This window comes from Gadus morhua, chromosome 7, assembly GCF_902167405.1.
Source record: "Gadus morhua chromosome 7, gadMor3.0, whole genome shotgun sequence".
NCBI classification, from domain to species: Eukaryota; Metazoa; Chordata; class Actinopteri; order Gadiformes; family Gadidae; genus Gadus; species Gadus morhua.
The window spans coordinates 28,399,534-28,425,047 of record NC_044054.1 but is presented as its reverse complement, the minus strand read 5'-3'; the positions used below and the strand labels follow the sequence as shown (position 1 = coordinate 28,425,047).

Here is a 25,514-nt window from a genome sequence, read left to right as displayed (position 1 = left end):
GAGGTGGCCATCTTTATCTTGAATGCAACGGTGTTCATGCATATATAAATACATATTCTCTGATTCCTATAATTAGGCCTATTGTCATTGGATATCAAATTACAGGCGGGCCTTCCTTATTAGGCCTCAAACTCCACTGGAGAAACGTGGCTTTGTGGCTGATAGTCTGATAAGATATTTACACTTCAAAACCCTTTGCTCCTGATATGGTCTGGTTTCGTTGTGACTTTGACTCTCAAACACATGTACGCTTGCGTTAATATTTGGATTTCAAAATGACTTTTCTTCTTGCATGTTTTTTTTATATATACTTGCTAAAAAAACTGGCAGACTGTTTTTGAGCTTTCTAAGTGGGATTATATACCCAGTGACTAATTATTATTGATTTGACACCATATTTCCATATATTTTTGGTTCAATAATGATTAAATATATACACAGTGTCTTAGAACAATAATTCCCCACACCGAGGCTATCATCTGAATCATGATGTGGGCTTCAGAGGGTTAATACAATACACCTCATTTATTTATTTTTAGCCAAATAATATGAGTCGAGACCTTGAGATTTGATTCTGATGCAAATCTTAAGATATTGCTTCTGAAGTTATGCAGAGGCGATAGCAGGGCACTGTGTTTTACCCTGCTCTGCTCGTAATCAATATGCATGATGAATATAGATGCCAAATATATAAATATATACACATTCTAATAATAACCCATGCTCTTTTATCCCCCTGCTTTTAAAAACCCCCCTGTAAACGAGCAGAGCCATCGCATAGTTAACTTGGTCTCCTCTACCCCTTCCCCCCACCAGCTGAGGGCACTTCCTGATTCCCTGACTCTTTTTAATTTGCCTATCTATTTTATTTAACTGCCTACTGATCCTTTGCTGTAGAGGTAGACAATGTAAACCGTGTGGGAAATCCGCGATCAACACAATTGATAGCATAGGACGGTATGTCGTTAGTTGTTTTACCAGTAGCCTTCATGTCGGTACCAAGCCCTTTAAATAAATTCTCCTTTGCTTTAACATGTCTTTGTTTAGAACCGCCAGGAAACGAGTTTGATGGTGGAGCAAAACCTCATAAGTGCAGTCACTGTAGAATGAAACACGTGTGCGCGCCCCACATCGGCCGAAGCCTGAAAGTGCAAGTATGTGATCACTTGGTTTAAGTGCCCTTATGCAGTGTATTTTAATTAGTCTGTCTTTTCACCTACAGGAAGCAAGATAATGAGCGTTTCGGAATAGGAAAAATACAGCGTTGTGTCGGGGATCTCAGGATATATTTGGAATATTTGTGATATATTTTAGAACAGCAAGTAATATGTATATTACTATACACCTATAATGTATTTATACAGCATGTATATATAAATATATATATATACACATATAAACCCATACATATTTAATCAATATGCCCTCCTGGTGCATGCGTGCTATTTAATTCTGTGAGGCTCTACGGTGCATACTCGACCTGTCTCTCGTTGGGTTTGCACCATAGGTTTACATTTACGTTGCAACAATGTTGCAATGGTATATCGATGACTAGCGTCGTTGTCAGGGCCAATCTTACAAAACACTGCATCGTTGATCGAATGCCTGCATGGACGTGGTATATTTCCATCGCATATAGTGCTGTAGCTGTTGAGGAAGATTGACATGGTTTGAGTTTGCGATGGATTAGGGAATGGTCAAAATCAACGCCACGCGTTGGCTCCACGCATGCTCAGTAGTACACACAGAATGCTCGGATCAGTTCAACAATTTTCAATATTACTACCTTTAAAAAAGGCACTGCTTCGCCATGTAGGGCTCGCTTTATCTGCGGGATTATTTTCGGAGCTTTAGCAATCATCACGTATCGATTTGTCAACATCTCGTCATTTTTAAATATATCAAATTTGTTATTAACAATAAGTTATACTCTCGCAAAGTTTGGCCACACCTAGATCCTGTCCTATTTTCACAAAAAAAGCAGGCTTTTCTTCTAGTGCATTTGTTTGTGTGCTGGTGGGTACCCGGCTGTGTAACTTGATCGGGAGCTCGGGGAAGGAATAGGGGAATGTAGAACTGCAATGGAGCAGAATACAATACAGGTAAAGCCGACTATTACTCGATATTATTTTGAAATAAATCGTTATTTTTTTGCTCAGGCGGATTCACATCTGACCTGTTGATGTAGGAAATAACTCGCCTGTGTCATGCTGTTAATTCAATTTCTAATAGTTATTGTTTGGTGCTGTGAATTTAGTTTATAACGTCGCATTGATTGTTATCCTATGAAGCAAGCCAAGAGTTCTGCCTGCAATTACAACTTTACTGAACGAGTCGGAACTTTCCAAGAGGGGAAATTGCTCGCTGGTATAATTTGGAAGAGAATGCAATATGGGACACGATATGTACATTTATTCAAGCGAAATTTATTTTAATATCATTTTAATATTTAGTATATACTCGCCAAGTTAATGATTTATTTCTTTGTGTCGTGTCGACAATCTTCCTCTGGGTTACCAACCCCCACTCCCATATTTCCACATAAAATAACAATTTATTCAGGGCTTTTCTGGAGCTAATATGACGAAACTTTTATGTTGCCAATTTCAGCAACAGAAACGCCAACGTATATCAACTCGTAATTTAAAATTTGTTAACGTTTAAAATAGTTGTGTTGATTTTGGAGTACGGTGATATTAAAGAGTGAAATATTGTTTCGAGTGAACTAGGTGGAGCAGCATTGGCTGTAATGTGAAGCATATTGATATTATTATCAAGTGCCCGACATTTTGTCGCCTGTCTAATTGCTTTAGCCTAACTTGGAATGTTAATATGAGAAGGAAATCCATCTGTACTTCTGTACTGGAAATAGCCAGCATTATCTTTACTGTATTATACAACCCCATATTATAATCCAAAATGCATACGACGACACAGGGTTTGATAGGTGGAACGCGTAACTGTTACATGATCTTTTTTTGATCAAATCTCTTTGATGTCTGTTTTATGGTAGACCTATAATTATCACATTTTGTTCGTACATTTCGTAATACCAACATGTAATGTTTCCATTTATTTTGTAATTGTCGTAAAATGTTTCGCACGAAGATCAAATGCTGTGCTTCGTTCTTACAAAAGGACTGCTTTGAATAATAATCTTGCCAAGGTCAATACTGTGTAGACAAATGTATTATTTAAGATATAAAGCGATATCTTAATTTAATCCCTCGTCTCTTTGCCTCCCCCTGCCCCAAAATGACACACGTCGTCATCAATTTCCAGCAGTAGGTGAAAACTGACGAACCGGTTAGTTTAAAAATAAGGTTTCCATCTTAAATCCTATATCCAAATGTAGATAGAGCCAGGCTGGCAGAGCAGAGTCTGTATGATGTGGTTCATGCTGTGTGGGGGCGCGCTGCCTCCTTTCCACCGCTAGTGGGCCGCCTGGCGCTCCTGCACGTGCGCGCCGCGTGTGCGCGCGGTGGCGGCTTGCAGTGCCCCTGCTGCAGGGGGAGGGGGATCCATACGATGGGGGTTGGGGGAGAAAGAGAGAGAGAGAGACACACAGCAGCACTAGTGAGAATTTGAGAATTTTCCGCATGTAGGCAGCTGGGGCATACGTACAAGGCTGGGAGTGGTTGGGATTTATATAAGTATATTGGTTGGGTGTTTAGTGGGGCCGACGGATGGATCGCAGTAATGGTTATTTGGAGAAACAAATTCTGAGCCCTGTGACTATTTTGGTGTAGGAAGTGTCTGCAAGCAATTTCTATAAATATCAGTTTTCCACATGGTATTTTTATTTTTTCATCAAAATCATATCAGTTAAAGAAAAGCAGTAGTTTGTAACCACAACCTCGCATATAGGCGACGCCAGCCCTATTGTATCCTATAATTTTATCTGGCTAATATGCTGCATGCGTCCTCTTTGCCCTCTGGTACATTTGTTTTAAAAGGCTTTGTTTCTCTTTTTCCCTTGCTTGTGAACACATGCCCACAAAACAGAAGTTGCAAGGGGGTTGGTAACTTTTCATCCGAGCAATGGTGGTTTTATGTGGGTCGATTGTACAGAAACAAGTCTTTAATGACTACATACTCGCCGTGGCACTCGTGAGTAATGTTAGCCGCTAAGCAGATTAATATAGAGCCTGGATTCTAAAGCTGTGGAAGCGAGCCGCAGAAGGCCACATCACTCCTTCAGCGGGGTGATATGACGAGGTAATGAGTGAAATACCACTATACTGTCGTCCCCACTGATTACTGAGTGCTTGGCGAACAGTGTGGATATTTTAGCACGGATACTACATATGTACAAGCAGACATATAAACGGTATTGTTTAGGTTCCTGGTCGAACTATTTAACTTTCTTGAGTCGTCGTAGGCAGCCTAGGAGTTGGGACTGCCCCCAGGGGGTGGAGTTGAAGCCAGGCATGGGGCCCTCCCGGTTGCACTTCATTGGTAAACCCCGATTGCAAAAAGGAAGAAACATGAATTAGCCTATAGATAAAAGTGGACGAAACACAGCGGCAGAGGAAACCAATTATAATCCAGATCACGTTCTCCATGTGTTTATTATTATAACTCTTTTTATATGGTATTCATTGCATTCTTTATTTCTTGTATTTCCTCCCTTATTTGGCCCAGCAGTGTTCCAACACAATCATGAGTCATGATGGGGGTTTATAATCTTGTTTTAAGCCTTTTGTAGCTGCACAGTTTATTTAATGATGTGATCAGTTCACTTGTAAAATAAGGAGAAAACAATGTGACGCTTGTTACCTAGAATGAGTTTATCCCTAAATGAGTCGCGAGACATCCTCTGAGTACTGAAAACATGTGAAGAGGTTATTGTCATTTCTATGGGGATTTGTGTCGAACCGAAACCGAATAACTCTGTATTTTAAGGCTTTATTTAATCTGCAATTGGATTCAAGGTTACGCTCACACGACATTGTTCTTCTATTCTGCTCAGTAGAAAAAACTGACTAATGGCAGGAAATTTAGGCTTCATAAAAAAAAAAATATATAGATTTCTTGATTAGATATGAATAATTGCGGTGCTGCTTCCCTGTAGCTCTGCTCATATTCTGTAAAGAAAGTGGTTCAGACTTTGCCCGGACACTTTGTTGTTACGTGTCTGTCATGAAACCCTGGCTGTGAAAAGGAAGTGAACGGTCATGACATATGATATGAAACCTTTCACAAACGTTTTGGAGGCTTCAATGCTCCTCTGAGGCGATACAATTCAGTGTACGTTTCAGTCTCTATTTTATGTACCATCTTTACGGACGAATATGTAGCCCCGTCGGGCTTGTGTGGTACAACTGAATTATTTACTCTCCATTTCATTGTGTTTTGTCAATTATTCATATATTGGTATGGATGGAATATTCATACGTTCCGTTGACTTGTAACCAAACTGGACTTTGATAGTGGCAACTCTCGTGTGTCTTATTAGTTTAGGTATGTTTGGTGCTCATTGAAACTGTCAGCTGTTTTCAGGGAAGAATTAAGTCAGTTTAAGATTGCAGATTCCATCAATTGGGGCTGGATGATATGACCAAAATCGTTCTCACAAAGCTGTACTTTTTCTTGAAAAAAAACTGCAAAGAAATCCAATTTACATTGAGAATGGATGTCTTCATGGACAAACAATTCTGAGGAACGAATGTGCCAAGTCTATGAAACATCCTCCACAGCACAATCAGCCAGTTTATTATTTCTATCAGTCCTTGTTTACTGACGCCCAACACAGAAGTCTCATTGGGATTCTGCCTCTCAGTATGTTCGATGAGGCTGAACCGGTTTGTTCTGTTACTGGTTTTAGTCCCTCCCACTTTCTGACACTTTACCCACTTACGCCTCACAGAAAGCTGGAGTTCCTCAGGACTCTTGATAGCCAGCCGCTTCCACACAGCTGGTGCTTCTCTGGTCTACGTCTTAGTGGTGGTCATCAGTGGGAGGAGTTCAGGCTGTCAGGGGCAGGTGAACAACGGCATGGCCGGGCGCAGCTCCGATGTGGGGCTGTGTCAAATACACCTTCCATACATGTACATTAGTGGAGCTATCCTGGACCAAGGAAAAGTCTGCAGAACAAGTACAGGTTGCGGTTCCGACGTGTATCAGCCTGACTGCATTGTGCTGAATCAGTGACTGATTCTGTAAATAATGTATATCAGACATTTATTTTTAGAAAACAATCCCCGCCAACAAGGGGGATTTTATCGCAAATCATATCGATTTATTGATTTACCGTCCTTCGATGTCAACTCGATGCAGAAACATCCAGAAGGGTGCGAACACAGCACTGGGTGGGGTAATGCGTGTCATGGGAGTGTATGTCTCTGAAAAAATAATCTACTATCCACCTTGCAGGTTGTAACTTGGAATTTTATGGGAGAATTATCCTGGGGGTGAGGGGAAGGCGGTTGTCAGGTTAAATTATGTTCATTTTCATTCTTAGACAACAGCAAAGTTGATGCAAAAATGTATGCATGGATTTGCCTTCCTTTCCTCTGCTACGGTTGGTTAAATAGAAGGTGGTATATTTGAGGTCCTGGCACATCAAAAGCATTGTTCTGATCCAAGAGCTTGAACATTGGCAAAAGTCTTTTATTTAAATTTAGTTTTTGGGCACAAGAAGTCTTTTATCAGGGCTTCTCTCTTCTGTGTATAATATGAAATAATCCAAACAGCCATTTCAAGAAACAACATTTGTGTAGAATATAGCGACGATATTTGCGCGAAATTTAGCGACAAGATGCAGGCGTCTACAGTCCTCCATTCGTTGTCAATTTGCTCTTAACTTAGAGAAGTGTCTTGCAATAAGCGCATTATTACAAACAATTTGATGCTTTGTGCTTTATATCTTCTTCAATCTGCTAGAAGCTGAATTCCATGTCAATGAGTGGTATTTTGTTTCCAGCGTGTGTCCTTACATGTTAACCCCAGCAGGGTCACATACTTGGTAAAGTTAATTTAAACATCTGCTGTGTAGATAATCTCCAGAACTGGCCTAACTAGTTCTATAGATCTATGATAATGATTGGGTGTATTTGTTCCCAAGTGAGATCTATAGAATTGATTTTTTAGAAACTCATTCTAAACTGTAGTATTATTTTATATCATATAATAAGATTGAAGCAGACATTCTTTAGGAGAAATCGTGGTTCCAGGAAGGCCGAAATTATCAGCCCTTTTTTTTGCCAGGATATGTGCACATTGTGGGGGAAATATCTTCCACCATCATTTACAAAACTATCATTTATCAGTCATGTGAAATAAAAGGGCTTTGTGAGAACCAATTGTTATTGCAGGCTGAAAGTTAACAGGTTTTTTTCTCTGAGAAGTCGAGCCTTTTTTCTCTTTTGCAGTAGAGAATGGCAGGCAGTTGGTATTGCGTTTTAATTCCAGTGTTAAGAAACTGGTGGGGAGAAACAAAAATACATATTTCAAAATGGGGGTTGTGTAATTGTGTCATACACACACTGATAATATAACAAGGCAACGAGAACCATATTTACTTCGGTAGTTTTTTGCTTAAACAGAAAGACTGGCTGTCCCTGCCAGATATTTTATGGAAATACCTGCTCTTGTGTGTACAATACATTGTACCAGTGTGTGTTCTTTCCATACCGCGATTCTGTTTCCCAACGACATACAGACTCAGGCCCAATCCAATTTCTACCCCTTACCCCTTCCCCTTACCCCTCCCCCTTGTTTTGAAGGGGTAAGGGGAAGGCGTAGAAATTGGATTGGGCCCTCCCCTTCCCCCTTCAAAACAAGGGGGAGGGGTAAGGGGAAGGGGTAAGGGGTAGAAATGGGATTGGGCCTTAAATTCCTTTTTATATGCAAATGTGACCTGTTCCATTGCATACACACTCTGTTGACATTCTCTCTCTCTGACTCTGTCTCTCTCTCTGTGTGTGTATGTGTGTGTGTGTGTGTGTGTGTGTGTGTGTGTGTGTGTTCTCAGTGGTTGCGCTCGCCCTCCTGTCAGCGGGGAAGTTATTCCTTCTATAAATCTGTGAGCTGCAGGGCCCATCCCGACGGGCCCCTCCAGGTGTGGCGGCTCGGAGAGTTCTACTACGTCCGCCGTGGCCCCCAGGAGCCTGTGTGCATCGCTGAGGTAGGCTTCGGGATGAACCGGGGGGAGGGTCTCTGTTTTTTAATTTAATTTGTATGTTTTGTATCAATTCTTATTGTGGAATCTCTCTCTCTCTCTCTCTCTCTCTCTCTCTCTCTCTCTCTCTCTCTCTCTCTCTCTCTCTCTCTCTCTCTCTCTCTCTCTCTCTCTCTCTCTCTCTCTCTCTCTCTCTCTCTCATTTATGCATATTAATATTCTGAACTAGACTTGGGAAGACCTGAACAAGTATTCCTATGTGTTTAGAATGTCGGTTTTTTGCACAAATGGCGAATAGAAAAAACGTTGTGAGTCGAACTGGTCGCCAGAATATTTCAAAGTAAAAGTCGGCCTGCCTTTCCGTTCCAATTTATTTATTGTATTCCCAAACCAAGCATAATCATCCAAAGCACAATGGCGTGGCAGAAGACGACTCTTGATTCATTAGGGGAAGGAAACTTGATCAACGGCATTAGTTAATAAGTATTCTGTTTGCTTTCATCTACAAGTCTGGATCTGCGGGCTACACAGGCAGGCACTTCATCCAAACCACTTCAGCGACAGGCTCGAGTGCGTTGCAAAAGCAGCAGTGGAATTTTTCCCGAACCCTAATGTAAAAAGAATGCATAGAATCACTCTAAGCTTCAATCTTTAATGCATGCAACCAAGACTTTAATAATCGTAAGACGGAGTCCCCCTCAAGAAGTTTCTGCAGGGTTTTGGTATTATTAATGAATAATAATAGTAATGACATCATCATAATAATACCATTCGTTATACATCATTTTCAAGAAGGATGATGGCTGCTGTGAGAGTCACACAAGTACAGAATCACATAACTAATAATAATCCCTCAATTATACATTACTCACTTAGTCGTACTTTTCATCGTATATCTGTTAGACAGGCACTGACGGTGGATGCAAATGAGCAATTACATACATCTCTTTTGCATGCATTCAGCAGACGCGTTTATCCAAAGCGACTAACGGTAAAATACATTTGTCAGAAGAACACGAAACAATATATCCATTACTGCGGTTACAGCAAACGTGAACCGCGTTAGCGCCGGAGCGTTAAACATTTGTTTGTATTTTTTGATCTGCATAGTTCCCATTATCTGACAGCCGCATGTGGAATCTAATAAGGATTCGGAAAGGGGAGATGCAGAAGGTCAGCAGTGGGAGACACGACACCCAATAGCCCAATAGACTGTTTGTAGTGAATTCAGCTCTCCTTAATACAGCGCCCACTGTCTGCGCACTGACCCCTAGCGCTACAGGAAACCCTCCACTGCTCCATTGTCCTCTGCCACTGTGGCCGGTCGATTCTACAATGGGCTAGACTTAAATGTAGTTGCAATATTTCAAATATGGACTGAGACGCTGCAGTCAAAATGTAACCAGAGTATGTTCTCCGAAGGACTCTGTTTTATTTAATTAAGGGTATTTCTTTTGGGGGAAGGGTTGTTGTTGTGAATGGTTTGGGTGGGGGGTTTGGCTGGATGACAGTCAAAGGTCATATTGTATTGAGTTCCTCTGGCTTATCTCGGGACACCTTTCAGGGTCATGGGAGTAGTAACGGTTTCATCAATTGTTATTCAAATGCACGGAGGGCAGAAACATGCTAACTCGATTAGCATTCCTTCAACCTCTGGGAATGGCTTCACATATGCTAACAAAATGGCGACATCCCATTTAGCGTATTAGGTGGAGGGTACTGCCTTGCTTTATATGATGTATTTTTCTAACCATTTATTTTTTCCCTTGATGCGTTTTGTGGCTTTAATATAGTGGCCTCCTTCATTTTTTTATGGATACACCGACCTCAAATTGTATCATTGAATTGTTTCATTCAAATGACCAAATACAAGGCGTCTGTCTTGTCAGCAAAGCACTCCAAGGTGTCTTGTTTGTAAAGGCCTGAAGGCTGTATCAAATTTCCACAAGGCCTCTTGTCCTCGGCTCAAGAACACAGTGAAAAGAATCTTAACGCCCCTCATCAGTATGTTAAACATTTTTAACGCCATGTTTTTGTTTGGTTGTATAAGATTCATAGATGGATGGATAGATAAATAAATGGAGCAATTCCACAGCCACAGTCAGTGTTGGACATTCCCAGTTCAGGAGTTAATGTCCTTCCCTGTGTTTGGAGTCGTCCATCTCTGATTCGCTAATCGCAGTGGCCCAGAGGTCCCAGTAAGGCGTGAAGTCAGCTGGCTCTTTAGGGGCGGAGCCTGGCAGCTCTTCCACTCTCTAAACCTGTAATTTTCCACCTCTGGCTCACTGTCAACCCTTTGGGATCAGTAACTTATTTGTACAGTGGGTTCATTATTGAAGTTCTATTGTTTACGCAAAATGGGGGCTTGAATTTTTATGGCTGTTTTTTATTCTAGGCCTACTGCGTAATAATAAAATTGTGTCTTCAACCGCATCCGGAATATCTCCATCGGTTACGGTTTTGCATGACCCAAACCTATGATTTACATACCATCATTGTGAAGGAGGGGCAGCCGGGAGGTTACAATAAGCGTACGTCAATATCCTGAATGAAAGATGTATTCATATCAAAAAGCCTTTTCAATGCCAGCTCAATTTATTATAATTAACAAAGCTCTTTCTGAAAGGTAAAATTGTAAGCGCACCTTTCCCAAATGTTGTCCAGTGTGGGTGGATATTGATGGATGAATTGTCAGGCCTTGTTTTGGTTAATATTCATTTACTCAACTGTAGTGTTAAATCGTCTATTCCCACACACTTTTATTATAGTGATGGAAACACATGATTTAAGAACCTTTCTTTAGGTACCTAGTGATTGCAGTAATGGTTGTTTTAACCATAAGTACGGTGGCCATTGGTTAATTATTACATTGAACTCAGCTGTATATATGTGACTCTGCTGTTTTTCAGTTTCAGCTAATCATTCCCTTGTGTCAGTGTTCCTTCAGGATTACAGATAACGATGAGTTTCAATGTTTTTTTTGTCGGTAAATATAGTGTTGCATGTAAATAATGAATATTTATTGAAATGCGTCGCTTTACCTGTCTTTATTTTCCTTCCCCGTCTCTAGGTAACACTGCTGTGGGAGGAGCAGGGACAGCACCCCCTGCTGGCCAGCTCCAGACTGTACTTCCTCCCTGAGGACACTCCTAAGGGAAGGACAAGACAGCATGGGGAGGTGAGAGCGGGCTAATTCATATTCAGCCATATATTACGTTTATTAATCCAGTGGCAGGGAAGATGGATTAATAATAATGGTTAATTAATACAACAGTATTCATTCGTTAAAAAAAAAAAATATATATATATATATATATTAGAGCTGTCAAGCGATTAAAATATTTAATCGCATTAATGTCATAGTTAACTCTAATTAATCGCGATTAATCGCAAATTCTTTTTCTATGCTAAATATCCCTTGATTTTTTTGTCCCATAATTCTTCTCATTTTAATTCTCTTATCAACATGGTGAAGTGCATCGGCTTGCCTTGTGCAAATGATTTTTTATTGATAACAACATTGGCATATACACTGATCAAAACAGGACGATACAAAAAAAGAGCCTATAGTGCAATTAAAAGACTGCTTTGAACAAATGTCATTTGAACATAGCAGTCAGGCTACCGCTTCTTTGTTTTGAGCCAAAGAAAAAAAAAAAAAATTAATTTGGTTTGCGTTAACGCCGTTAATAACGCGTTTAACTGACAGCTCTAATATATATATATATGTGTGTGTGTGTGTATATGTATATATGTATATATATGTATATATGTATATATATATATATGTATATATGTAAAAAATTTCATTGGTTTAATATTTTCAACCAATCAGTTTAATTTCTGTATTGTGTTTTTTGCTACACCCTTGCCTGACCAGACTGTTTGTATAGGTAACGGACACACCTAACAACATAGGTTTTCTAAGGCATCATCTTCTCCATCTTTGCATCCCATTTTGTATTGCATTTGCATTTTAGTCATGGATCGTATGGATGGTGGTTGGTAAATTTGACCTTGTTGAGTTTCTAGATCTGCCTTGCATCTGAGCCATGCATTTGTTTGAAAAGTTGAGTTTCTGGCCCAACCCTTCCCACTTCTTCTTATATATTTTTATGATGGTTCAACTGAACGTCCCATATCTATGTATGAAGCGGGCTGTTTCAGGTCATGAATGTAAAGTCATCCGTCACTTCCTTCTTCTGCTGCTGTATGTTGGTTCACACAATGTCGCAGCATGCCTTCTGCTTGTGGACTCTTAATAACACACTACTGAGGGAGAGAACCGCACATGGCTAAAATGTAAATCATAAAGCCGGTTTCAACCTGCTGTGTACCCAGACTTCGCATTTTCATCCAGCATATTTTATAAAATGTGGACATATGTAATTACTCCAAGGTATTTAATCTTATCTCTATATATATACGTTTTTTCTTTGCTCTAAATTCATATGACCTACAGCCTTTGTAGAGGCAAAGATAAATGGTATTATTTTGATTACAATTTGGGCATCATCTATTACATTTATTTATCTATCTATTTTATCTATCTATTAAAATTGTATTCGGTGGTGAAATCCTGACTCCCCCTCCCCCGCGTACTGATTATGTCCTGCAGTTAATCATTTCGACATAAAGCATGCTTCGAGTCAAACAATTTCATGCCAAGAAAGGATCCATGTGTGAAATATTTATGGCATAAATATTTTATAAAACAAAGCCTAATATGTAGGTGTACGTAAATCCTCCCAAGAAAGCATACTCAGTCAAGGAAGGCATTGGTATCAAACGGTCTGATGAAGTTTTTCAAACATAAACAAGATTATTCATGTCTTACTCAACACGACCAACTGTAAATCTAGAAAACCTCTTCTTCAATGTATAAACAGAAATTGCAAAATGGAGTAGCTAGTCTACCATACTCCAGTTCCTCAAAATAAATGCTCATGGGTAATGGCCTGTCAAGGGCTCATGAGAGATATGTCTACTGTTGCTAGCTACAAGAGCTAGCTACTCCTGCAAGGGCATGCTAACCCCAGGTTTAGACGCCCCCGGTTAAATACATTTATCCAGCCTCCACTATATTCACGCCAACGCACTCGAACTAGGACACCATAAAACCAACGACAGCTGCCTTTTTTATAACCCTGATTGTTTTCACTGCGTTCCTCAGATTAAACTAGTTGAACTACAGTTGAGCACGCGAGATCTCCCCATTGAAGGGTCAACTGCTATTTGATAGCTTCTTAAATCTCAACTGTTCAAAATTCCTGCTGGCAGTGTTCCAAGTCCTCCAATAGCTTATCTACTAAAATATTTAAGATAAAAACTTACTTTGGGTTAAAGCATCCGCTGAATGGCTAATAGTGGTGGTAAACGTTATTCATCCGGAATTAATCATTTTCTATAACCTACATTTTATTTGAGCTTTTAACCTAGATTTGGAGCTTGCTTTCAGGGGGCCCCAACGGTTGATGCATCAATACAATTGACTGTGATCCATATCACATTGTCACAGTGCACAAGTGTGTCAGAGTAAGGCTCCAGGCCAATTCACACACGGCGCTACAAAACATGTACAGTCCTCGCCACAAATATGATATAAAAAGTCACATTTCCAGTCCCAGAAGTGGTGAGGCCAACATGACAGAACACCTGTGTGGATTTCGGTTGTTCCCTGATCAGTGTCCCACTTCACGTTGGTTAGCAGGAATCAACCCCTCCATCCACACTCTGGTCCCTGGGCTTCTCTATCAGCTGCAGGGACCCATGGGGGCCGTGGCCGAAGCGGAGCCATCCAGGAATGCTTCGCCTTCACGTGGCTCCCAGGCAGTAAATGCTTTCGTCTTGCAGGGCAGGGCAGCACGATCTCCAGGCAGTAGCCTTGTTGACACAGCTCTTTGGAAAAGTTTACCTTTCCTCCTCTCTACCTCTCCACCTCTCCAGAACAAAAGGAAAGGCAATGGGAATATATTTCACTGCGTGACCAAAACATTTGGTCCCTTCCAGAGTGTGTGATGTCCTTCAGGGTATTGATGCTCTATCACCACCCTGTCTCTCCCTCCTCCGCCCCCTCATCATCCGTTTACCTTGGTCGGGTGTCGGTTGTCTCTTGTCTTGCTACACTAGCAGCCCTCTGTGTGGCCTCCCCTATTGGGCATCAAGGCCTTGTGAAACCCTCTTCCAGGGCTGTTGTCTTTTCTTTGGGCTCTTTAAAGGATCTGGCAGGGGGATTTTGTGTTATTTATGTGCTGCTTGCGTGCACTGCACGGCAAGGCAAGGCAACTTTATTTATATAGCACTTCTCATACACAAGGCAGACTCAAAGTGCTTCACATATAAACATTGTCATACAATAAAATAATAGAGAAGTAAAAAAACGTATGCAAAAAAATTGTAAAATAGATAGAAAGTAAAGGCAAAGTTAAAAAAGCATTTTAGAAAGCAATGCAATGTATTTAAGATCAGCTCGAGCAGCGGGTACTCTGCGGGGGTTTGGCGGAGCTCACGGCCAGAGGTTGCTGGTTCCACTTCTTTCTGATGAGTGAGTTAAAATAGATTAAGCGGCAGCAGTTTCAGAATTCCCGGTAAGCCTCCCCTGGGTGGACGTCGCCTCTGCCCCAGTCGTTGTGGACCAGTGTTGACCGATGCATTCATTCACACAGACCCACTTGCCTCCGATGCCATTATCCTCAAGTATGTACTTTAGGAAATTTACAGATCATGTAAAGCCGTGTGTGTGTGTGTGTGTGTGTGCGTGCGCGTGCAGGACGAGGTGCTGGCCGTGTGTAGGAGGATAGTTGTCCCGGTGGAGGACCTTATGCGCTGGGCGTGTCCTGAGCCCGTGGCGTGGCAGAACCAGAAGAGGCCCTGTAGCAGTAGCCCAGCACCGGACCTCCCCCTGGAGAACCCGGGCAGCGGAACCACAGAAGAACCGACCAGCCAGTCGCTAGACCAGGGCAGCGGAACCGTAGCAGAACTGACCAGTGGTACCACAGCAGAACTCACCAGTGGTACCACAGCAGAACTCACCAGTGGTACCACAGCCGAACTGACCAGTGGTACCACAGCCGAACTGACCAGTGGTACCATAGCAGAACTCACCAGTGGTACCACAGCGGAACTGACCAGTGGTACCACAGTCGAACTGACCAGTGGTACCACAGCAGAGCTCACCAGTGGTACCACAGCCGAACTGACCAGTGGTATCATAGCGGAACCGACCAGCCAGACACTTGTAGATCGGGCCAGCAGTACCACAGCAGAACCGACCTGCGGAACCACAGCGGAACCAACCAGCGGTTCCACGTCGGAACTGACCAGCCCGCCACTGGGAGACCCGAGCTGCGGAACAGCAGCAGAACCGACCAGCCACCCACCTGGGGGCCAGTGCAATGGTGAGAGTCGTCACTAATGCGCGGGGGGGGGGGGGGGGGGGGGAACCAAATGCCAGGTCCATTTTGTTTTGTATTGCCCTAGATCTGTCCGTCCGTTTTGTCCGTCCCTCCCCCCCCCCCCGATCCAACTGAAGAACCCGAGCCGTCAGCCAGAGGAGGGTTTGGAGGGAGTGGGCAGATAACAGTATCAGAGTACCAAAAGACGAGGCGGAAACTCAGTGTAATTACGTGAGCTGAAGTTGATGGGAACGGGAGGAAAAAATCTACGGGACTGCTTTCAACTTAATTCATCATGGGTTCAATATCCTCCCCCCCCCCCGCCCTTCAATTAATCAATACAATTAAATTGAGGACAGCATTCTTTTTCTTTTTCTCAGCGTTACACCAAAGAGAGAAAAGCAGCAGCAGACATTTGTGCATTTGCATGTCATTTGTATATTGATCATACCAAAGAGAGGGAAGCAGCAGCAGACATTTGTATATTGAAGCACAATAACAATTATGTGAATTCTTTTTTTGCATATTTGTCTCAAGAGAAAGCACATTTGCAAAGATTAATTCATTTTATGGTGTTTGTTCCTTTTATGGTCTAGCCCAATCCCTGAGCGGCTGCCTGGGTATTAGTTTGCTTTTGGAAATCTGCAAATAATCACAGAGGGTCCATTGCAATTACACAGGGTGGTTTCCTTCAAAGTGGCCCACATGCATAAGATCAATTTTTTACACTGGTTGGCATAGCAACCAATGAAGCACCGCTATTTATAGTTGGGGAATGACACAGACATGCATGAGTCTGAATATTGCTGTCTATTGTGCAGGCCGTATAGAATCTTTACTGAACATGAATGTTTTTTGAAAACAACGTCAAAACCAAATAAACCTAGTAAGCCCTTGGCTATTTTGGTCTGGGCTATTCCAGGAGGCCGTATTGGGTTACTGTCTGTTATTGGACTAATATTGGTATATCGACGTGCCTTTGGTTTGCTCTCCTGTACTACGTTCCCTTGAAAATGATCATCTGGCTTCAAGGCATTTTTCTAATAACCATTTTGTGGGGATTGAACGCGTGAATCCTGCACCGTAGCGTCCTCCATCATCTATTGACCAACTGCTTGTAGTGAAGGGATAACCAAAACTTGAACCCACACTGCACCAAAAAGCTGCATTTAGAGCTATTGACGTTGTGATTGGCTTGCGACATTATCAGCCTGATCAGAGACTGCCGTTGTTGTACCATGTATCACCAGAGAGGGTGCTGTTCCCTCACTGTTGATTTTAACAATCCCCCCCCCCCCCCTTGTTTCTCGGTTCCAGCAGCCCCCGTGGATCCCCAGGGGGTCAAGGTGCTCAGTTACCCCCAATACTGTCGCTTCCGCTCCCTGCAGCGGCGGCTCCAGGACCGGCCGGGGGTCTTGGGCGGGGCCGACCCCCGCCTGCTGGCGCTGGGCGGCCTGCGGGTGGCGCTGTCCAACACCCGGGTGATGTTCTGCCGCGAGACCTTCACCCACCCCAGCATGGACGCCAGCTCCGCCCTCTGGCCCCACTTCAGTGAGTCTTTTTGTAGATAGATATTTTGTCCTACAGTGAGAATGTGTAATCTCTGTTCCTGATTTTAAACTTCTGCATTCTTATAGTTTGTGTGTGAGAAAGGCCCCTATATACGAAATGGTAAAATTGTGTTTTTTTCATTTTGAAAGATAATACTCTATAGTCTATACTATAATATACTATATATATTGTACTAGCTGGTGAAATTATTGTTTCATATTTGACGTATACTTTTGAAGAAGGAAGTATATTTATTTGCTAATGTGCACCACCAGTTTGAATGGGTTTTGGACCAATGGCGACAACATGTTGTGGCTTCCGTCCAGCATTGAACGAGAGCTCCATTGCAGCCCACTTGCGACTTCAATGTAACCCTCTAGGGGTGATGGCATCCGTCCATCTGCGCTGGATCCGGTCGGATTGTCAGCGTCCAACCCAAATCTCGCTCAAAGGTGTAGTCTCGCTCTGAACTCTCACAAGACTCGAGCTGTTGCCGGAACAAAGCGCTGGAAAAGTGAGAGTTGGAGAGAGAGGAGTGCCGGCTTGAGATTGTAGTGTTGGACTACAGAGAGCTTGGCTTTGTGTTATCTAACAGATTGGGGGGAGGAGGGCTGAGATTGTAATGACAATAGGGATATTTCCTCCGACAACCCTAATCTTGAGAGTGAGGCTTTTCCTCGAGCAACAATTGGTTAGACCCAAAAATAAACAGACCGGATTAAGCAAAATGTAGAAAAAATAAAATAGTTATTTCTCTGCAGGGATCCCTTCCATTATGTTTTCAGACACTTGTACTATCAATCTGGGCCGGTCAGCACTTTTGGAGGACGTACATTGAAAGGGCACCGTTGCCCATGAGGGTTGCATTGCAGCTGCAATAGCTGAAGTGCTCTAGCTCAATACTGGCCCCTTATTTGGGCAGGAGAATGACGTCACACTTTGGGCTCATTTAAAACGACTTCCTGCACTTGGAAGAGTTCCAAGCAGACTAACAGCGCCTTCTGCTGGCTGCTCTGAGAAAGATAGAATGAGTGTTATTTCAAACGGTTAATATTTTTTTATTTTTTTAGCTTGATGCTGGACTGTACACGTATTCATAAGCTCCACCCATCCAATGATTATTTCCCCATTTCAATGAAATACACCAACTGTTTCATATCAAAATCTTTGTACGAAACCGCCATCTCATCCTGCAGATGATTTTGTGAGGTTAATGTGTCTTCGTGTTCCTCTCAGGGTGCCCCTCTTTGAGTTTACGGGGTCGACCGCGCAAGAAGAAACAGAGGGATGTAAAGGAATCACCCACGCTCACCCGCAGCCAATCAGAATCCTGGATAGACAAAATGAAGGTATGGTTCATCTATTCCAGGTTGCATTGTATACACACACAGAATCGATGGAGTTCAGCAGTCAGTGAAGTGGGGTCAATCCTTTTATAGTTCCGTTATTTTTTTTCTTCCTATTTATCTCAATTAATATGATTGATGACCATCAGGATAGTTTCCCAAAAAAAAGATGTAGGGAAAATTGGGTATAAATGCAATCCAAGCAGGATATTAAATTAATTTATCCTTCTGAAAAGGGGTAGCTGGAGTCTTATTGAGTGGTGTCACACTCATGATTCATTCCAACAGTCTGGTAGTTCTCCCACATGCTCCCGGGTGGGTTGCCCTAGTTCCAGTCATTGAAGTGACCCGTGTGCGTTCCGTGTTCTGCAGGAGAACATGATGGGCAGCGCGGACGCCAGCCCGGAGAGGGCCTGGCTCCCTCACCCCGAGGAGCAGCTGTTCCTGGATCAGCTCTTTGTCTTCATGGAGCGCTTCGGCCGCCCCATCAACAAGGTGCCCAACCTGGGCTTCAAAAAGAGTGAGTCTCGCACGGACGGTGGTGGCCCTCCCTCCCTCCCCACTCTCCCTCCCTTCCTCCCTCTCTCTCTCCCTCCCTCTCTCTCTCCCTCCCATGACAAGAGGCTGTGGAGCGTTTGTGTATTATTTTTTTTCTGTCTTGATTCCATTCTTGATTGGAGTTAATGCTCTGAATCTTTTCATGAGACCTATCGGTTTTAGTACCGTATTTATATTTTGAGGTCCTCTCTTACATGTTTTGATGAGCACTACTTGCCCGCTATGTCCGGACAAGGCGCTTATGTTGTGGTTGTTGTGTGTTCTTTCAGTTGATCTGTTCCGCATGTACTCGGTTGTCCAGGGAATGGGAGGCTACGAAAAGGTAAGACTGTCACTGAAACTCTCAAAACACTGTACATCAACACTGATTTAGAATAATTTTGAAGAACCATCCTCTTGTAGTGACTTCTTCTTTTCACAAGCCGCTCAGAAGTCTGACTTGAGTTCTGATGAGTCAGAACAACGAGGCTAGCAATGTGCGTGCAGGGACAATTCAATTGTTGCCATTCCATTGTTGGTTAGCTATGCAAATACTGAGCATGAGCAGAACTGGTCTTTCGGCCTTCATGCAAGATTAGGTTTTCTATTGTGACCCGTCTTTACAAAACCTAAAACACACCTAAAACCTTTTTGCCTTTCTCACACACCCATCCACAAAAACCTTTTAGCCACAGCCCTTGTTAAGTGTGTGTGTCGGTTTGTGCGTGTGCGTGTCTGTGTGTGTGTGTGTGTGCAGGTGACGTCAGAGCGCCTGTGGAAGGTGGTGTACAACGACCTGGGCGGTTGTCCTGGCAGCACCAGCGCGGCCACCTGCACCAGGAGACACTATGAGAGGTCAGCCAATGGTCGAGCAACACCTCAAAATGGATGCGTATTTGTTGCTGTTTTACAGGGTTGTGTAACTCTCCTGATGGTTAATGTGCCCTATACTCCATATTCACATTGAGTTCGATTTGAACATGGTATTAACGGTGAACGGTGGAATTAAACCGATTTGTTTTTAATACGAACTGACATGACCTCCCTAAAGGGAGCCTCGTTCATTTCCAACTTAATTTCACTCACTCACTCACTTGTTCACTCACTTGTTCACTTGCTTACTCAGTCAGTCAGTCAGTCAGTCAGTCAGTCAGTCAGTCAGTCAGTCAGTCAGTCAGTCAGTCAGTCAGTCAGTCAGTCAGTCAGTCAGTCAGTCAGTCAGTCAGTCAGTCAGTCAGTCACTCACTCACTCACTCACTCACTCACTCACTCACTCACTCACTCACTCACTCACTCACTCACTCACTCACTCGCTGTCCGTCTCCCCAGACTCATGCTGGGCTATGAGGAGCACGTCCGGGCAGGGGGCGCAGGACTCAAACTCCCAGAATCCCCTGCTCCGACAAAGTTCAAGGCCGTCAGAGGGAAGAAGGCCCAGCCGAGGGGCCGGAAGCCCGGGGCCAAAGCGAAGCAGAGTGCCTACCAACCCGCCAAAGCCCCTGCTGTGAGTTTGCGTCTATATTTGCCCGCTGTAATCCAAGACTACCAGAGTGTCCTCGGGCAAAGCCCGGAACAACTTGTCTTCAAGTAGATCCACAGCATTGTTGTTTCTCACTGTCTTTCTTAATTAATAGGCGGATATATTGCAAGTAAGACCGTTTTTTTTTATGTTGTTTTACCTTTTTGGATTTTAGATTGCATAAAATAAATGTGATTAACTTTTGTGTGTGTGTGTGTGTGTGTGTGTGTGTGTGTGTCTGTGTGTGTGTGTGTGTGTGTGTGTGTGTGTGTGTGTGTGTGTGTGTGTGTGTGCGCAGGTGAACCCCGACGGGACGGCGGTGGTGAAGCGGGGTCGCGGCCGCCCCCCCGGCCGACGCAACAAGGCCACCCTCCTGGCCCAGGCCAAGCTCCTGGCCCAGCAGCAGGCCAAGGCCAAGGCCGCGGTCCCCCCCTCCTCCTCCTCTTCCCCCCCCTCGACTGGCCCCGCCCCCACCCCAGCACCTACGCCAGCATCCCCGCTAACGGTAACCGACCGCCCCCCCTTCAGGAACGCTAGGTGTGCAACCTTGGGCAGCAGCAGCTCGGGGAGGTCCAGCGGGTTGGCTGGTTAGCCGCCAGGTTGCCGGTTCGATCCCCGGCTCCTCCTAGTGTGTTGAGGTGACCTTTGAGCGAGGCACCTCAACCCTCACTGCTCCCGACGAGCTGGCTGTCGCCCTGCATGGTGGACCCCGCCGTCGGTGTGTGCTTGAATGTGTGAATGTCTGGCGATGTTGAAAAGCGCTTTGGTTTAAAGCGCTTTATAAATGCAGTCCACTCACCGTTTACAACCTGGTGATAAGGGAGGAGTCGCTGTCCTGCGGGCTTAACACTGAGCGTAAAGCATGTACTTGGCACACTATAAACTAGCATGAAGGATTATCGTTTATACATAAACTATATATATCATAGTATATCTCCCGTCTTTTTTCTTTACTTGAAGACAAATTCTGTTAGGAAAAGGGTTTGGGTGATTGTGATTGGCATCTTGGGGAAACTATTTTACAACCCTTTGAACTGACTGGTTCTGCCTGTGCCCCCTCCCCCCCCACCAGGTCCAGAGCCCCCCCCCCAAGCCGGCCCTGCAGGTCCACACCACCCACATGCCCCTCACCCCGGACCTCTCGCCTCTGACGGCCCCCCTGCTCCCCTTCCTCACCAAACCCGGGCCTCAGGGGAACCAGTGGGCCGCGGACCCCCCGGGGGGGGCGACCGTCACCCCCCTCTCCGCCGGGAGCCTCCTCTCCGGGCCCCCGGGCCAGCCCCTGATCCTGGGGACCTTCAGCCCCTCGAAGGGCGTCTGTCCCCTGGACACGTTCCGGACCCGGCTCAGCCTGCATCACGGGGTGGAGGACCCCGCCCTCCACAAGCCCCTCTCCCAATCGCTGCAGTCGGGGGCGGAGCCCTGCCCCGCGCACAACCACCACCACAACCACCAGCCGTGCGCGGGCTGCGTGGCCGACGGGGCAGCCCAGAAGGGGGCCCCCAAGGAGGGGAAGGCCCGGCCCCCTCTGCCCCCGCTGCGGGTCTTCCCCCTGGACCTGGACTGCAGCGTGCAGGTCCGCCAGCTGATGAGGACGCCCCTGGGAGCGGTCCAGCTGCATTCGTTCACCCGCCGGCTCTCTGAGGTGCTGGCCCAGGACCTGAGGGCCAAGCCCCTCCCCCACCCCTGCTCGCCCATCACGCCCCCGCCGGAGCAGGCCCAGCCCCTCAACCTCAGCCAGCGGGCCCCCGGCAAGAGGCCCGCCGCTCTGTCCCTGGAGCAGACCCCGGCCAAGCGGCCCGCGCCGGGCGACCCGCTGGCCGGGGCCGACGGGGAGGAGTTGGGCCCCGACGGGAGGCCCCTCCCCTCCGGGCCCCCGGAGCCGGGCCCCCAGGAGGAGCCGGCCGACCTCAGCTCGCCCAGCCGGATCCGGGCCTTCCTGATGGGCCTGCCGCCCTTCAGCGTCAACCTGGACGACGACCTGGAGGACGCCGGCTCGGCGACGTCACTTCCTGTCCCGCCTCCCGGCGAGGAGGAGGAGGAGGAGCCGATGGAGGGGGTCGACAGCGACGGGGGCCCCAAGCGGCCGACCGAGGAAGACGAGGGCCCCGACGAGGAGTCGGAGGTCGCTGACGTTCCCCCCCCCCTGCTGGTGGGAGACGACGAGGCGGGGGAGGGGAGGGAGGGAGAGAACTCTGTGAGCCTCTCGCCTGACCGGGACGGGAGCACGGTCGGACAGGAAGTGGCCGAGGACCAAGAGGAAGTGAGGTGTGAGGATTTCCCCGCTCAGGGTCTGGCCAGGACACTGCTCCCCGCGGTGGTGACTCAGAAGAGCTGATGGAGCCGGGCGTCCCCCCGCTGGGGTGACCTGGCGCACCGTGACTCTGCTGGGCCTGGACCTACGGGCCGGGCCGGGCCGGGCCGCCCCTTTACTGTGTCAAAACCGGATTATACCGGGAACAACCGGGCCCTGAGGACCTGGCGCCCAGACCGACTCTTGCTCTTTGTTTTTGGAGGCGAGATGATCCCCCAACGCCGGCTCATGGTTTCATTTGCTGGATTATTATTTTTTTGTCCTTCATCTTGTTTATTCTGAAAGTATCTTCCTTCTCTAACCCCCCCCATCCTCCTCTTTCCCCCTGCAAGGACACTTCTAAATACTGTTTCAATATTATGTAGATCATGAGACCATCAGAGAATATATATATATAAATATATATCACTTTGTTAGCTTATTTGAATTATCATTCCTCTACTTTTGTAGAGATAAGCTGTTATTTTCTAACCAATAGTGTTCAAAAATGTACAAATATTACGCGGGGCTGTACGGCTCTGATAAACAATGTAGTGGCAACGTCCGGTTGCAACCAAGAGGTGCAATACAATAGCCGACCCTTGGTCTTACACACTCGTGCCTTAAATCGGGTTGTTCTGGTCCTGTTTCCTGTGATGTGTTGACTTGTGTTCACGCTAAAGGGATACCTGTACCTCGGGCTCCTTTCTGTTTCAGTCTCCTTTTGCATGACACCTGTCCCATTAAAGATAGCTTCATGATTGAGCGGCTGTTACGCATCTCCTTCCCGAGTTCACCGCCGGTATCAGGAAGAAGGGGGAGAGGAAGAGACGATGAGCATTCCTGGAAAATGCTAGCCTATAACCGTTATCGTCATCCGTTTCTGCCCAGCGGCTCTCGTCACTGCAAAGAGTGCCATCGAGAGAGAGAGAGAGAGAGAGAGAGATATTGTGTCTTATGAGCAGTTGTTGGAGTGTGAAATACTCTCACGTCCGTTTCGTTTGCCCAGTAGTAGCGGGTAGTTTAAAAACAGCTTTCGTTAAACTATGAGGGGTGGGTTACGCCCTGGACGCACAATCTCGGTTCATTGAAAAATATGAAAATAACTGCCAAAGTATATGAGAAGCGTTTATTTCAACATTAATTACTTCTTGACAGGTTTATGGTTTTATTTAATTTTTTTTAAGAGTATCCGACACTAAAAGCAAATATCATGGATGTCCCAAAACACAGGTTATTTTCTGAGGCTCAAACGAACCATCCGATCGTTTGTTGTTTTTATTTGTGTTCAGCTCTGCAACTGAAATGCTATTGGTTTGAGTCCAGGTAGTTGGTAATAATGGAGGCATTGGTCTCTATGGTCGGGAAGATGGAGGTCGAGCTGTAAGCTTTGTTTTGGAGACCGCCTCACTGTGTCTTTCATTGTGTCGCTCTCAAACATCGGATCCATTTGCACATCTACTGTACCCATTGCCTCATGTAACGTCTCACTGTATTTATATCAACACACCTTTTTCATTTGCCAACTTGTTTTTGTATGCCCACCTATTTACTCGACTATAAAACCATACAATGACACAAGGCTGACCTTATGCTGTTATTTGTCTGTTTAAATATTTTATTTTTTATTGTTGTATTATTTTAATTAAACCGGATGCCCATTCTGCATCAGCTTGATTCTAGAACTCTGCCGGTGATTTGAGAAGTCTTGGAGTTCAAATGCATGGGTGTTTTGGGCTTATTTTTCAAGATGAGAAACCACTGTTATTACATTCAAAAGTATACGAGATTATCTTAAACCACTGGCAGATCTTTAGTCACAAGAAAATAAGAAAATCTAAGATTTAGCTGAATTAAAGAAATATTGAAATATATCTTGAACTGTGTTTATTTCCTTCTGAGTGGATTAGGCCTATTTAGTTTTGAATTGGGTGGATAGTCCTTTTGAGTTGCACATAATGACTTTGAAGGGGATATAAATAAATCCATACAAAAATGTATATCGAGCCTACATAAATATATATATTCAGGCTCAATAGTAAGGTTTGGACTCGATTGGTAATCGACAGGTGGAACAAAATTTGTAAAATGGCATCGCCTATTCTTCACAATTTGTCTCATGTAATTTGCAAATAAACCCGAGGGCTTTATCTTTCTGTTTTGCAGTTAATCCTAGAACAATAGACGAAAAGGGTCAATACAAATTAGCCTCCATTCTTTATAATCCTTTACAAATATAAAGATTTTGTGAAGGCAATGTCGAGGACAGCTGCCAGATTAAGGTTTCTAGACCTTCAACATTAATGTCGAGTTTAAGCCTGTGGTTTAATCACTGCGCAACCCCGTTGTAATAGGTTCCGCATGCAGTAGAGTGAATGCGGAACCACGATTTACAGCGGTACTAGGGCGACATCTAGAAGCGATATCGGGGAACTGTAACATGTACAATTCACATATCTTGTGTAGTATACTGTTTTTCATCCTGAGGTACACAAGAGTACTGCAGGTGGTATGTGGGATTTTTGTTCTTGTAATTGGCACATTTGCAATAAAATAAACGAATATGGATAAGTGAAAATAAATATTATAAATATTTTTCAATCAATAGGCCTATATCATGGCTTGCTATAATTTTAAATAGTTTAACACTATCCATGTTTTCCATGATAAAGTTTTCCATTGATGTTTTAGCGTTCATTTGTGTTATCTAAATAAACATACTGGTAGCAGCATAAACAGCGTTGCTGACTTT

General features: G+C 44.6%; 1 protein-coding gene across 2 annotated transcripts; it reads left to right on the top strand.

Annotated features, from left to right (window-relative positions):
• Nucleotides 1-1,737: 1,737 nt before the first annotated feature.
• Nucleotides 1,738-24,636, top strand: zgc:77151 (ARID_ARID5 domain-containing protein). Of its 2 annotated transcripts, none has more exons than XM_030360386.1 (12): nucleotides 1,738-2,102; nucleotides 7,976-8,128; nucleotides 11,193-11,300; nucleotides 14,892-15,519; nucleotides 16,837-17,067; nucleotides 18,304-18,416; nucleotides 18,786-18,933; nucleotides 19,241-19,293; nucleotides 19,708-19,805; nucleotides 20,280-20,454; nucleotides 20,768-20,974; nucleotides 21,542-24,636. In XM_030360386.1, exons 1-12 carry the CDS (start codon nucleotides 2,082-2,084, stop codon nucleotides 22,805-22,807), a joined length of 3,201 nt encoding a protein of 1,066 aa, XP_030216246.1. In that variant the 5' UTR covers nucleotides 1,738-2,081; the 3' UTR covers nucleotides 22,808-24,636. The 2 variants fall into 2 exon arrangements, with proteins under 2 accessions (XP_030216246.1, XP_030216245.1); XM_030360385.1 differs by having other exon boundaries at nucleotides 16,834-17,067.
• Nucleotides 24,637-25,514: the final 878 nt, after the last annotated feature.